At 47.0% G+C, this 15,686-nt stretch overlaps 2 protein-coding genes across 23 annotated transcripts in view; both read left to right on the top strand.

Annotated features, from left to right (window-relative positions):
* Window positions 1–552, top strand: part of PLOD1 (procollagen-lysine,2-oxoglutarate 5-dioxygenase 1) — a 158,144-nt gene extending 157,592 nt beyond the window's left edge. For both annotated transcript variants that reach the window (XR_013407672.1, XR_013407671.1), the window contains exon 19: window positions 529–552. The gene's annotated coding sequence lies outside the window, so the exon portion shown is untranslated. The remainder of the gene's footprint in view (window positions 1–528) is intronic.
* Window positions 1–15,686, top strand: part of TNFRSF8 (TNF receptor superfamily member 8) — an 81,031-nt gene that overhangs the window by 24,221 nt on the left and 41,124 nt on the right. For all 21 annotated transcript variants that reach the window (XM_077974050.1, XM_077974040.1, XM_077973990.1 and 18 more), the window contains exon 3: window positions 9,439–9,555. In XM_077974050.1, coding sequence (XP_077830176.1) covers window positions 9,439–9,555 — 117 coding nt within the window. The remainder of the gene's footprint in view (window positions 1–9,438; window positions 9,556–15,686) is intronic.

Genomic DNA, 15,686 nt, shown 5'->3' with positions numbered 1-15,686 from the left:
TACAGACATGTGCCACCATGACTGACTAATTTTATATTTTTAGAAGAGACAAGGTTTCTCTATGTTGTCAGGCTGGTCTCAAACTCCTGACCTCAGCCTTGGCCTCCCAAAGTGCTGGGATTACAGACTTGAGCCACCGTGCCTGGCTCCTCATTCTTATAATGGGGTCAGCTTTCACCTTTCCAGCTTCTTCTCCCTTGGCCATTCTATAGGAACTGCTGCATGCTTTCAAGTCTCTGGGCCTTTTTACTTATTTACGTATTTATTTGAGATAGAATCTCACTCTGTTGCCCAGGCTGGAGTGCAGTGGTGTGATCTCGGCTCACTGGAACCTCTGCCTCCTAGGTTCAAGCAATTCTCTTGCCTCAACCTCCCAAGTAGCTGGGATTACAGGCATGTGCCACCACACCCAGCTAGTTTTTGTATTTTAAGTAGAGATGGGGTTTCACCGTGTTGGCCAGGCTGGTCTCCAGCTCCTGACCTCCAGTGGTCTGCCCATCTCGGCCTCACAAATTACTGGGATTACAGGTGTGAGCCACTGTGCCAGGCCTAGTTTCTGGGCCTTTGGACATGCCTGTCCCCATCTGGGATGCCGTCCCCACAGTCCCTACCTGCTGTAATTCTGGAACCCCTTCCTCCATGAGGCCTTCCCTTGTTAGCCTGATGCTTGGTGGTGGTTCCCACTCAGTTCTCCCAGGGCCCGCTTGCTGTGGTTTTTATCCTCTGGAATGGAATGGCCCACAGTGCTCTATGACTTTTCATGGGACCTACAGTCCCAGCCACAAGGAGAAAGACACTTCCTTCTCATCCTCTTCTGGCTGCTTTGACCCCAGCCTGACAGGGCCTTGATGGGGAGTGGGTGGAGAGAAAAATGACATCTCAGGTCCCAGGCTCCCTCCACTTAAAAGCTGTGACTCAGGGAGAGGGGGCTCCCTTCTCCCCATTTCCCCTCTCCAAGGCCCAGTGCTGGTTGGGGCTGAGTACTCCATATTGGTGTGGTGGGTGGGGCATTTTACTGGAGTTTTATTGACCTTGTGCTTCCGGGTAGCCAGAGAGGAAAAATGAAAAACCCACAAAAACCCCTTCTTTGATCTCTCGGGGAAATTTCTTGACATTTTGCCCGCCCTCTGCAGCCAGCACTCAGCTGTGTGGCTGGGTTTGCACGTGGGCGGGTTGGTGGAGGAAGGAAGCTGAGAGACCTTTGAGATTGAAAAGTGGAGATGTCATCGAATCCATCCTTGCACCCAGGCCTGTGATGCCCTCTCCAGCATTCCCGAGAGCAGGTCCCCAGCCCTTTGCTTACATACTCTTGGTGACAGGGAGCTCATTCACTGACTCATAACAATGACCATGATTCATACTGATGGAGTGTGTTATGTGCTGGCCGCTGTGCTGGGCCCTTTACCCACCTTAGTTTCTTCAATCCTGATAAGAAACCCAGAGAGGAAACTTGGACATCGAGAGGTTCAGGGATTTGCCCAAGGTCACATGCGAATCAGTGGCTCAGCCGGGCCGTGGACATGACCACCCAGTGCAGTCTCCTGAGCTCTTCAGCTGTAGTTGATACTGACCCCCAAGGTCTCGAATTTGGGAGGCAGAAGAGTTTACGAGTGAAGAGCTAATGAGGGGGCTACAAAGCCCTTCCTGTTCTCCATCTTCCTGGACCACCCGCCCTTTGTGTGCAGACTCGCTCCCCACAGGAAGGGGTCTCCCCTGCAGATGTCTGAGGCCTGTCCAGGTTCAGGGGGAGGATGTGAGGCCAGGCCAAGTGTTAGGTAGGGAGCATGGCAGGTATATCCCATCTTGTCCCAGGAGCTGAGGGTTCCTCCAAAGGCTGTGAACAGGAAGGAGGAGGAGGAGGGGGTTTGTGGGTTCCCCCAGCTTCCGCTGCCCTTGAGTAAAGCCCAGCTCCGTGCATGGGCACGCCCACTTGGTGTGACAGCTGCTGCCCCTGCCGCCTCCCTCTCCCCTGCCCAGTCCCTCTTCATCTTGGGCTTCAGCTGAGTGTGCTGGGCTCCCCTGTGCCCTCTGACACTGTCCCAGCAGAGTCCTCTCACAGCAGCTCCTGGCCCCTCACTGTCCCTGTGTGCTTGACACACCTCTGCATTCCTCAGGCTCCACTTAAGTGTAGGCCCTTCCTGACCCCAGCCTGGGCCACAGAGCAAGATTCTATCTCAAAAGAAAAAAAAAAAAAAAAAGAGAAATAAACATTTGTTGGATGGATGATGGTTGGATGGAGGGATGGCCCCAAGGCAGCTCAAAGATCTTGGCTCTGGGCTCTTGGTGCCTCCCATGGTTCCACTTTCCTAACACTCCTTCCATGTGTCATGACTTGTCTATCGTCTTCCTGCAGGATCCCCAGCCCTGAGCCCAGGGCTTGGCACATAGTAGATTCTCCATTTTTGAAAGAATAGGTGAACGAATGAATATGGCTGGCTTGCCCCGCATAGTCTTCTGTGACAGCCAGCCGCTGCCTCACAGGGCCAAGCTTCTATTGTCCCCCTGGCACCTCCCCCTGCTGAAGTTAGACCAGCCTCTCTCTCCTGCCCACCCCACTTGCAGGTACATCCTAGTCTTGTCTTTATTTACATCCTAGTCTTGCCTGAAAAATCCACCAGGGTTCTTTTGTGTAGGAAGAAGTATGTGGGGGTGGGAAGGAGGAAATGGAAGGCAGTAGAAGGAATTAGGACTGGCCCAATGCAGCAAGCATTTATTGAGCTCTGTTGGATATAGGGTTATTTGGGGGAGAGAAGTACAAGGTCCTGCCTCCTGGGAGCAACCCACTAGTAGAGGAGGTGACATGCTTATAGATATCTGATACTCCAGAGGGTATCTGTGCTAAGATAGTTTCAAAGGAGGAAGAATGGGAGCTTACAGTGAGGAAAAGCCCCTAAACCACTGGTCTGCATACACCCATCCATCCATCCATTCATCTACCCATCCACCCATCTACCCACTCATCTACTCTTCCCTAACACATCCATCTATCCACCCATCTATCTGCCCATCCACTGTTCCCCATCCATCCATCCACCCATCCTTCTACCCATCTACCCACTCATCCACTCTTCCCTAACCCATCCATCTATCCACCCATCTACCCACCCATCCACCTTTCCTCATCCATCCATCCATCCATCCACCCACCCACCCATCCATCTACCCATCCACCCACCCACCCACCCACCCACTCATCCATTTACCCACCTATCCACCCACTCATTCATTCATTGATTCATCCAATATGTTCCGTGTGTTTGCATTCTATCAGACCCTAGAGATTCAACCATGGGGGGAGGGGCAGCTATCATCTTGCCCTCACAAACTCAATCTCAATAAGACAAATATTATACCAGTTTGAGACTTTTCTATCTGCCTGTAAGAAAAGGGGGTACCATAGTTTGAATTCCCCCAGAAGTAGACTGTTATGGGCTGAATTGTGCCCCCCCACCACCAATTCCTATGCTGAAGTCTTAACCCCAGAATCTCAGAATGTGACCTTATTTGGAGATGGGGTCTTTAAAAAGGCAATTGAGTTAAAATAAGTTCACTAGGATAGGCCCAAATCCAATATGACTGGTGCCTTTATGAGAGGAAATTAGGACACAGATATACACAGAGGCAAGACTGTGGGAGGCCATGGGGAACACAGTCCATCTATAAGTCAAAGAGAAAGAACTCAGAAGAAACTAGCCCTGTGCATACCTTGATTTTGGACTTCTGGCCTCAAAAACTGACTATGAATTTCTGTTGTTTAAGCCACCCTGTCTGTGGTAGTTCGTTATGGCAGCCTGAGCAGACTGATGCATAGACTTTGAGGCAAAGATCTGAGTACAGTTAGTGATGCCTGGAAACACCAATTTGGAAGTAGGGAAGTGGCAGAGGGAAGGGAAGGCAGCTTATAAAGTTGTGTTAGAAAGATAGTTACTGCTGTGGGCAACTGGGGCTTAATCCCTCTGGGGACCTCTGGGAGCCAGTGCGGAACAGCTGAGGGCTGAGGGAGCTGGGGTATTTATATGCCAATGCCCATTAACCATTAGTGGAGCCGCTCCTGGGGTGGTACATCTTGGTAGGTCTGGTCTGCTGCACCCTGGCAGAGCAGGCTGTGGGTGTTCTGAGAGGGTGACTTTAAAGGGACCCAGAGAGAGGAGCTGGGTGGGGTCAGATGATCAGGAAAGTTCCATGAGAAGATGGTATTTCAGCCTGATCTAGCTGGGCATGAAGGGTTCCCAGTGGGTGGAAGTGGAGATGGAGAAGCCACTTAGCCTGCAGGAAGAACATTTGTGTTAGTTTGCTGGGGCTGCCGTAACAAAGTACCACAGGCTGAGTGGCTTAAACCAGTGGTCCCCAACCTTTTTGGCACCAGGGACTGGTTTCATGGAAGACGATCTTTCCACGAAGTGGGGTCAGGGATGGTTTTGAGATGAAACTGTTCCATCTCAGATCATCAGGCATTAGAGTCTCATGAGGAGCGCGCAACCTAGATCCCTTGCGTGTGCAGTTCACAATAGGGTTTGCGCTCCTATGAGAATCTAATGCTGCCACTGATCTGTTAGGAGGTGTGGCCCAGGAGCTAATGCTTGCTCACTGTCACTCACCTCCTGCTGTGTGGCCCCGTTCCTAACAGGCCATGGACTGGTACTGGTCCCCAGCTGGCTTAAACAACAGAGATGTATTGTCTCATACTTCTGGAGGCCAGAAGTTGTAGATCAGGATGTTGGCAAGGCCATTCTCCCTCTCAAGGCTCTAGGGAAAGACTTGGCTTCTCTCTCAACTTCCAGTAGTTTCTTAGTTTGTGGCAGCATCACTCCAGTCTTCCCATGGTGTTCTCCCTATGTGCATGTCTGTCTCTGTGTCTAAATTTCCCCTTTTCTTATTTATTTTATTTCATCTGTACTGTATTGTATTGTTTTAGAGACAGGGTTTTGCTCTGTCACCCAGGCTGGAGTGCAGTGGCACGATCATAGCCCACTGCAACCTCTAACTCCTGGGCTCAAGTGATCTTCCCACCTCAGCCTTTCTGAGTAGCTAGGAGTACAAGTGTGCACATCACACCTAGCTAATTTTCTATTGTTGTAGATGGGATCTTGCCATGTTGCCCAGACTAGTCTCCAACTCCTGGCCTCAAGTGATCCTCCCACTTCGGCCTCCTAAAGTGTTGGGATTACAGGCATGAGGCACCATGCCTGACAATGTCTAAATTTCCCCTTTTCTTTTTCTTTTTTTTTTGAGATGGAGTTTCCCTCTGTTGCCCAGGCTGGAGTGCAGTGGTGTAATCTCAGCTCACTGCAACCTCCACCTCCCAGGTTCAAGTGATTTTCCTGCCCCAGCCTCCTGAGTAGCTGGGATTACAGGGACATGCCACCATACCCGGCTAATTTTTGTATTTTTAGTAGAGATGGGGTTTCACTATGTTGGCCAGGCTGGTCTTGAACTCCTGACCTCAGGTGATCCGTCCGCCTCAGCCTCCCAAAGTCCTGGGATTACAAGCGTGAGCCACCGCGCTGGCCACATTTCCCCTTTTCATGAGAACACCAGTCAGATTGGATTAGGCCCACCCTAGCGACTTCATTTTAACTGGATTGCCTCTTTAAAGCCCCTATCTCCAAATAAAATCACATTCTGAGGTACTGGGGGTTAGGATTCTAGAATATCTTTTTTTGGGGGGAGACACAGTTTAATCCATATCAACATTCAGGATGTATGAGGGATGTCAGAGAAAAGACCAAGGTGCCCAGACTGGCTGCAGTAGAGAGGGCGTGAAGTGAGCAATGTACTAGAATGCCAGACTGGGAAGGTGGAGGCACCGTGTGAGGCCTGGGAGTGCAGGCTGGGGAATGCCGTATGAATTAGGTTGACAGAACATGTTTTAATGAAATATGTGTGAGGCCCTATGATAGGGGAGGCATTGGTGAGTGGACATGGAAAGACTCATCCTCAAGGAGCTGACTTTTTTTTTTGAGACGGGGTCTTGCTTTGTTGCCCAGGCTGGAGTGCAGTGGTGCAATCTCTGCTCACTGCAACCTCTGCCTCCTGGGTTCAAGTGATTCTCCTGCCTCAGCCTCCTGAGTAGCTGGGATTACAGGTGTGCACCACCACGCCTGGCTGATTTTTGTATTTTCAGTAGAGACGAGGTTTTACCGTGTTGGCCAGGCTGGTCTCAAACTCCTGACCTCAAATGATCCGCCTGGGCCAGGTGCAGTGGCTCACGCCTGTAATCCCAGCACTTTGGAAGGTCAAGGTGGGCGGATCATGAGATCAGGAGATCGAGACCATCTTGGCTAACACGGTGAAACCCCATCTCTACTAAAAATACAAACAATTAACCGGGTGTGGTGGTGATTGCCTGTAATCCCAGCTGAGGCAGGAGAATCGCTTGAACGTGGGAGGCGGAGGTTGCTGTGAGCTGAGATCCTGCCACTGCACTCCAGCCTGGGCAACAGAGCAAAACTCTGTATCAAAAAGAAAATAAAAATAAAAATAAAAGATTCGCCCGCCTCAGCCTTCCAAAGTGCTAGGATTACAGGCATGAGCCATTGCACCCGATGGAGCTGACGTTCTTATGGGGAATTAGACACTGTGAAGACTGAGCTCACAAATAAATGTGTGATTACGACAGTTAGGTGTTGAAGGGCAAGGAAATGAGTCTTTGTTTTTACTGGGAATCACGACCAAGGCTCTGAGACAGTGATGCTTTGATTATGATGTGAAGGCTGAGTGGGAGTTACTAGGGGAGAGGAGTATTCCTGGCAGAGGACCAGCTTGTGCAAAGGCCCTGGGGTGGCAGAGGCGAGCATGGCCCCTTTAGGGAACAGGGGAGGCCAGTGTGGCTAGAGATGAACGGGCAAGGGGGACATAGGTGAGCCAAACCTCACTGGCCATGGTAAGGACCCATCCTGGGAGCCATGAGAAGCCTTTGAAAGTTTTCAGCAAGGAATGATGGGGTCATATTTACCTCTCGGAAAGACTACTGGGGAACTACTGAAGTGTCTGAGTTAGAAAGCGACAGCCATGAAGCTAGTTTTTTTGTTTTTTTTTTTTTGAGATGGAGTCTCACTCTATCGCCCAGGCTGGAGTGCAGTGACATGATCTTGGCTCACTGCAACCTCTGCCTCCCAGTTTCAAGCAATTCTCCTGCCTCAGCCTCCTGAGTAACTGGGATTACAAGCATGTACCACCACGCCCAGCTAATTTTTAGTAGAGACAGGGTTTCGCCATGTTGGCCAGGCTGGTCTTGAACTTATGACCTCAAATGATCCATGTGCCTCGGCCTCCCAAAGTGCTGGGATTACAGGTTTGACCCACTGTGCCTGGTCTGAAGTTAGTATTTTTGAGAGGTTCTTGTGTGTTGTACTAGGGCAGAGGTGCTTACCCTGGGGTCCGTGGACTCTCAAAGGTAGATTTCACGGGGAACATGAACCTGAATGGATTCAATTATTTTAATTAGCTTCTAGCTAAAATTCCCTTATGAATTCCTCCCATTATGAATTAAGGCAACAAAGCATAGTGGTAATTGGAGTACACAGCTCTGTCATCAGCAGAAATCATAGATATTCTCATATTCTATTACAGTGGCTGCAGATGTTGTGAAATGTTTGGACTCATCACTGCTTTGAAACTATGGAGTTATTTTATCCTATTATCTAATGAGTTTGCAAAGAATCACATGTTACTGTGTCTTTTTTTTTTTTTTTTTTTTTTTTTTTTTTTTTGAGATGGAGTTTTGCGCCTGTTGCCCAGGCTGGAGTGCAATGGCGCGATCTCGGCTCATTGCAACTTCCGCCTCCCGGGTTCAAGTGATTCTCCTGCCTCAGCCTCCCAAGTAGCTGAGATTACAGGTGCCTGCCATGACACCCGGCTAATTTTTGTATTTTTAGTGGAGACGGTGTTTCACCATGTTGACTAGGCTGGTCTTGAACTCCTGACCTCATGTGATCCACCCGCCTCGGCCTCCCAAAGTGCTGGGGTTACAGGCGTGAGCCACCGCGCCCGACCTGTTACTATATCTTATGTTATTAAGTTTAATGCTTTGATAACCATATTCTAATATAGTTGGATTCCTCTGTATTCCTACATATTCTATTTATGAATTCATGATTCTGTGCAGTGTCCACAGGCTTCCTTAGAATGATTAGGGGCACAAGAAATATTGGGAACCCCCTGGTCTAGATTATTTTCACTGTAACTGGCAAAAGGGCTCAAATAAGACAAAAGACAATTGGCTCCATAACAGGGAAGTCCATGAACACCCTACATTCAGCTGTTTGAATTATGTCCTCAGGAGCCCATTTCTCTCTAACTCTGGCTTCTGTTGGCTTCTGAGTCACCTCCTTCTTTGGCAAGTCCTGCCCACACCACGCCCACGCTTAGGCAGTGATGACCTGGGCAGCTCTGAGCTTACCCGGCCCTTTCAGCCAGGAATCCAGTAGATACTGGATTTTTATCCAGCTTATTGGCTGGCATGCCTGGGTCATGTGCCCATACTAAACCAATCACAGTGGTGAGGAACATGGAGTACTCTGATTGGCCTGCTTGGGTCATGTGGCACTCTTGAGACAATTATATTGATGGGAAGAAGTATTCTGATTGGCCTGCTTGGGTCATGTGCTCATCCTGGAAGCAAGGTAGGCAGCGATTGCTGGATGACTTGTGTATCTCCAAATCAGGCTGGATTAGGGTCCTCGTGACAGGGGTGTCCAATCTGTTGGCTTCTCTGGGCCACATTGGAAGAAATGAATTTAGTCTAACACTAAGGATAGTGTTTTAGCTCTTAACTGACGAGCAAAAAAAAAAAAAAAAAAAAAAAAAATCTCATAATGTTTTAAGAAAGTTGCTGAGTTTGCGTTGGGCCTCATTCAAAACTGTCCTGGATCGAATGCGGCTCGTCCTGCGTTGGACAAGCTTGGTCTAGACTTTCATGGTCTAAAGTTATGACTCCGCTAATTCCTGCAGTGAGATAAGATCCCTGCAGAGAATGACAACCTGCTCATATAGGGCTTGTTGGGTGCCAGGGACTGCTGTAGTACTTTATACATATTTATCTTAGCAGTCCATCCAGTCCTTCCAAGAACACTAGGAGGTAGGTCCTATTACTAACTTAATAGTGCTAAATATATACACTTACTATGTACCCCCGCCCCCCCCCCAAAACAGCGCTGACAAGGTCATTATCATGCAATTGGCAAATGGCAGCCCTAGAATCCCAGGCCCAGCTCTCTATAACTATCTTGCTTTTCCTTGCCTGCTAGGGGCTCTTAGGCTAGAGTTGCCCTTCCTGGGTGTCAGGGCTTCCATCCATAGCACAAGAATTGGACTGACACATTTCGCGGGTTGGAGGTGGAACTGGGAGGCGCTTCAGGGATGAGAGGTGTGGGGCATTGGGTTGTAAGGCCTTTGCTAAGTCAGCCTGGTTTGGAGCTTCTCTGTTTCTTTTTCAAGGGCTGTTCCCGACACAGCAGTGCCCACAGAGGCCTGCTGACTGCAGGAAGCAGTGTGAACCTGACTACTACCTGGATGAGGCCGGCCGCTGTACTGCCTGCGTGAGTTGTTCTCGAGGTAAGGGCCCTTGTTCTCTCTCCAGGGCCTCCTTCTAGGGAGCATGAGGGGTCCTCAGAGGAGAGGTGAAGAATCTGGAAGGTGGAGAGCATCATGATTTGACGTCTGTTCTCTGAGTTGTCCTCCTGGTACCTCAGTTTACCTCTCTGCGTTTGTGATTTGATATCAGCCATGACCTTTTGCGTCCATACTCTCACGGAGACTTAACATGTTCCCTGGAGGAGAAGACTCACATTTTTTTGAGTTTAATCCTCACCACAGCCCTAGGGACGATTTCTTGCTTATCCTTGCTTTACAATGAGGAATTTGAGGATAGTGAGGTTAAGGGCCTTTCCAAAGTTACAGAACTCTGGTAAGTGGCAGAACTGGAGTTTGAGTTGTGGCCTGACGCCAAGAGCTGTGTACTTTTCCTAGGACCACAGGACTTCCAGGGAAACTGTTTCAATATGACCTTTTTTTTTTTTTTTTTTTTTTTTTTTTTTTTTTGAGACGGAGTCTCGCTCTGCCGCCCAGGCTGGAGTGCAGTGACCGGATCTCAGCTCACTGCAAGCTCCGCCTCCCGGGTTCACGCCATTCTCCCGCCTCAGCCTCCCGAGTAGCTGGGACTACAGGCGCCCGCCACCTCGCCCGGCTAGTTTTTTGTATTTTTTAGTAGAGACGGGGTTTCACCATGTTAGCCAGGGTGGTCTCGATCTCCTGACCCCGTGATCCACCCGTCTCGGCCTCCCAAAGTGCTGGGATTACAGGCTTGAGCCACCGCGCCCGGCCTCAATATGGCCTTTTATTGTTCATTTCTTATTATGGTTAGAGAATGCGGTCTGTGTGCTAGCTAGTGTTTATTTTTGTGTGGATATTTTTGGGGGGCAGTTGGGGGGCAGGGTGGGGGAAATTTGTTGAGATCTTTTTGTGGTCTAATAATAATAAATGATCACATATTTTCAGAGTGTTCAGTGTGTGGGTGTTTTAAAATGTGTATTGTTTGTTGCGTATAAAGTTCTCTATGTATCTATTAGGTTAAGCTTGTTAATTGTTATTTAAATAATATGTACCCTTATTTACTTTTATCACCTTTATTTCTGAGAGATGTGTTAAAATCTTATCTCTCAGTACACTTGTTCATCTATTAGATTTTCATTGTGTTCTATTTTTGCTTCATATATGTCAAAGCTATGTTATTAGGTACATAAACGTTCATGAATATTATGTGTTTTTGGTGGGTTGGGCTTTTTATCCACATGAATATACCTCTCCATTCCTTGTAATGCCTTCTCCCTTAATTTCACATTTATTTGACAGTAATATTGCTATTCCTTCCTGGAAGAAGTAGCAAAGGTTAAAAAGAAAGAAGAGTAATAATAATACTGCCATTTCTTCTTTCTTTACATTAATATTTATCTGGTATATCTTTGAATTTCTAAAATTAATGACTGCATTTTATGAAATGAAAATTATAAACATTTATTATTTAAAATTCAAGCAATACAAAGAGTGAAAGGAAGAAAACAAACATTGCCTTCCCCAGCCCTCCATCTATAGACAACTACTATTATCATTAGATGGTTGACATGCTTCTCTACCTCTCTGGATAAAGATAGGTAGGTTAGTAACCAGACAGGCTGTACACACATACAAAGAAGGAATTTTAAGAGAATGGCAACATCTTATTTATGACATTAAAATGATAATATTTAATTTTAATCAAAAGTATCAGAAAAAGAAACCAAAGTGAAACAGAAGAATGCCAGACCTCAGTCAGATTAATGTATTTTCAGCAAAAGATATTGCAGTTCCTTTAAAAAAAAAACCCTCTAAAATTAAGAAAGGAGGTTATGAAAATCAGTCAGTGGTTAATAATCATTTCAGGAACTACTGTCTCTTGCGGTAAAGGTACAATCTGCTTATTTCGAGTTTTGGACAGTAGAGAATAGATTGACTCCCTGTAACAAAGAACAGAGCAATTATTTTTCCCCACCTCCTCATCCTCTTCCTGACTTTTATTGCTTACACAATTTTTACTTTGTCGTAATCTATAATGTTTATATTCTCATCTGCAACCATAAGCCCCTTGGCATGTTAGCCTGAAAATTTTTTATTATTCATGATGAGTTTATTTGGCACAATTTCTCCATTCCTGAGTTTTTCACTTCGATTCATCATTTGAGTGATTGGATTACACTGTCAGGTGGATTTTTCAAGAAGGGCTCAATATTCTCTGAGTTATTTCATGTCTGAGGATGCTTGTCTGTTGCTTATATTTTTGTTCTCTTTTTTACTTTTTGAGACAGAGTCTGACTCTGTCGCCCAGGCTGGAGTGCAGTGGTGCGATCTCGGCTCACTACAACCTCCACCTCCTGGGTTCAAGCGATTCTTCTGCCTCAGTCTCCTGAGTAGCTGAGATTACAGGGATGTGCCACCACGTCCGGCTAATTTTTGTATTTTTAGTAGAGATGGGGTTTCATCATGTTGCCCGGGCTGGTCTCAAACTCCTGACCTCAAGTGATCCACCCGCCTCAGCCTCCCAAAGTGTTAGGATTACAGGCGTGAGCCACCATGCCCGGCCCAATTTCTTTCTTTACATTTTAAGACAGGGTCTCACTTTGTTGTCCAGGCTGGCCTTAAACTCCAGGGCTCAAGTGTTCCTCCTGCCTCGGCCTCCCGAGTAGCTGGGGCTGCAGGTGCATACCGCTGCACCCAACTTACAATTTTTTTGTGTGTCTCTGAGGATATAAATTATAGTCATGCATTGCTTAATGACAGGAATACATTCTGACAAATGTGTCAGGCAATTCTGTCATTGTGCAAACATCCTAGAGTAGTGTACTTACACACACTTACATGATGTAGCCTACTGCGCACCTAGGCTCTATGGCAGATCCTTTTGCTCCTAAGCTACAAATCTGCACAGCACACGACTGTCCTGAATACTGTAGGCAACTGTGACACAATAGTAAGTATCTGTGTATCTAAACATAGAAAAGGTGCAGTAAAAATACGATATAGGCCGGGCGCAGTGGCTCACACCTGTAATCCCAGCACTTTGGGAGGCCGAGGCGGGTGGATCACCTGAGGTCAGGAGTTCGAGACCAGCCTGGCCAGCATGGCGAAACCCCATCTCTACTAAAAATACAAAAATTAGCCGGGTGTGGTGGCACGTGCCTGTAGTCCCAGCTACTCGGGGGGCTGAAGCAGGAGAATTGCTTGAACCTGGGAGACAGAGGTTGCAGTGCACCAAGACTATGTCACTGTACTCCAGCCTGGGTGACAGAGCGAGGCACCATCTTAAAAAAAAAAAAAGCATGAAATATAAAAGATGGCACATTTATACAGGGCACTTACCATGAATGGAACTTGCAGGACACGAAGTTGTTCTGGGTGAGTCAATGAGTAAGTGGTGGGTGAGTGTGATGGCCTAGGGCATTACTATACACTATATAGTACATTTTATCAATGCCGTACTTTATCAATGCCGTACACTTAGGCTACACTAAATTTATAAGACATATTTTTCTTTCTTCAATAATATATTAAACAACTTTTTCACTTTATAAACTTTAACTTTTTAAACTTTGGCTCTTTTCTAATAACACTTAGCTTAAAGCGCAAACACATTGTACAGCTGTACAAAAATATTTTCTTTATAGCCTTATTCAATACACTCTTTTATATTTTAAAATTTTATTATTTTTAACATTTTTAAGTTATATGCTGAGACACAAACACTTACATTATCCGAGGCAGGATCATCGGAATCACTGTCTTCCTCCTCTGAATCTTGTCCCATTGGCAGGGCGCGGTGGCTTACACCTGTAATCCCAGCACTTTGGGAGGCCGAGGTGGGCAGATCACTTGAGGTCAGTAGTTCAAGACCAGCCTGGTCAACATGGTGAAATCCTGTTTCTACTAAAAATATAAAAATTAGCTGGGTATGTTTGCATGCGCCTGTAATCCCAGCTAATCAGGAGGCTGAGGCAGGAGAATCACTTGAACCTGGGAGGCAGAGGTTGTAATGAGCCGAGATTGCGCCACTGCACTCCAGCCTGGATGACAGAACGAGACTCTGTCTCAAAAAAAAAAAAAAAAGAAAGAAAAAGATAAAAAGAAATGAATCTTGTCCCATTGGAAGGTCTTCAGGGGCGGTAACATGCATGGAGTGCCATCTCCTATGGTGACAATGCCTTCTTCTGGAGATCTCCTGAAGGACTTATCTGAGGCTGTATTACAATTAACTTTTTTTTTTTTTTAAATAAGTGAGAGTACAAGAATTGGACTGACATATTTTGGGGGTTAGAGGTGGAGCTGGGAGGGGCTTCAGGGATTATCTAAAATAATGATAAGGCCAGGCTTGGTGGCTCATGCCTGCAGTCTCAGCACTTCGGGAGGCCAGCCTGGGAGGATTGCTTGAGGTCAGGAGTTTGAGACCCGCCAGGCAACACAGCGAGACCTCCATCTCTACAAAAAATAAAATAAATTAGCTGGGTGTGGTGGCATGTGCCTATAGTCCCAGCTACTCAGGAGGCTGAGGTGGGAGGATTGCTTGAGCATAGGAGGTTGAGCCTGCAGTGATCTGTGATCGTGCCACTGCACTCCAGCCTGGGCAACACAGCAAGACCCTGTTTAAAAAAAAAGTGATAAAAAGTATAGTACTGTAAGTACATAAACCAGCAATATAGCTTTTTATTATCATTATCAAGTATTATGTACTATCCATAATTGCATGTGCTATGCAGCACTTTTATAGAACTGGCAGTGCAGTAGGTTTGTTTACACCAACTTCTCCACAAACACAGGAGTAAAGCGTGTGCTGTGACCTTGCTATGGCTATGACATCACTAGGCAATAAGAATTTTTCAGCTCCATTATAATCTCTCTCTCTCTTTTTTTTTTTTTGAGATGGAATCCCACTGTGTTGCCCAGGCTGGAGTGCAATGGTACAATCTCGGCTCCCTGCAACCTGGGTTCAAGCGATTCTCCTGTCTCAGCCTCTCGAGTAGCTGGGATTACAGGCATGTACCACCACGCCTGGCTAACTTTTGTATTTTTTTAATAGAGGTGGGGTTTCACCATGTTGGCCAGGCTGATCTTGAACTCCTGACCTCAGGTTATGCGCCCTCCTCAACCTTCCACAGTGCTGGGATTACAGGTGTGAGCCACTGTGCCCGGCCTCCATTATGATCTTATGGGACCATCATCATGTACAGCATCTATCGTTGACTGAAGCGTTGCTCTGCCGTGCGTGAATGTATCGTTTCTAATGTTTTGTTCTGTTTTTCCTCTTTTCTGCCTCCTTGAGTGTTAGTTCTCTTTGCATTCAGACCTCCTCTTCCTTGGCGCTGGTTTTCCTCTGATGTTTGGTGACTTCTAGTTCTGTGCACATCATATCTCATGATGTGGGTGGTCTGCAAATGGAGCCTCTGAAACCCACCTCTAAGGGCCATAGGGCTCAGGTGGGGCTGCAGTAGTCTCTTTGCGGGGAGACGCGTGGCCTCTGCTGTGTGGCATGAGTCCATGAGGAGCTACCCAGAGCCTTCCCCTCTTCTTCAGTGAGTCCTCCTTGGCTGTATTCTGGGCTGTGGTCTCCTTTGCTCTGATCTCCTCTGTCCTCTGCCTTCCATATTTCGGGGAGTTGTCTTCATTTCGGATCTGCCAAAGTTGCCCCTTCTTGGTCTCCAGGCCTGTTACACATTAATTATTAGTTTTACCATTGCTATGTTGTTGTTGTTATTGTTTTTTTTTTTTTTTTTTTTTTTTTGAGATGGAGTCTCGCTCTTTTGCCCAGGCTGGAGTGAAGCAGGGCGATCTCAACTCACTGCAACCTCCACCTCCTGGGTTCAAGGCATTCTCCCATCTCAGCCTCCCGAGTAGCTGGGATTATAGGTGCCCGCCACCACACCCGGCTAATTTTTGTATTTTCAGTAGAGGCGGGTTCACTATGTTGGCCGGACTGGTCTCAAACTCCTGACCTCAGGTGATCTGCCCACCTTGGCCTCCCAAAGTGCTGGGATTACAAGTGTGAGCCACCACTCCCGGCCTAACTGTACTTTTTATGTCTGTTAACCAACCTGTGATTTCCTGCTTTTTCTGCCTGCACTTGTTATTATCTGTCTTTTTGATTCTAGTCATTCTAGTGGATA

This window comes from Macaca mulatta, chromosome 1 (genome assembly GCF_049350105.2).
Source record: "Macaca mulatta isolate MMU2019108-1 chromosome 1, T2T-MMU8v2.0, whole genome shotgun sequence".
Classification (NCBI taxonomy): domain Eukaryota; kingdom Metazoa; phylum Chordata; class Mammalia; order Primates; family Cercopithecidae; genus Macaca; species Macaca mulatta.
The sequence above is the reverse complement of the archived record's forward strand: the minus strand, read 5'-3'. Positions and strand labels throughout refer to the sequence as shown.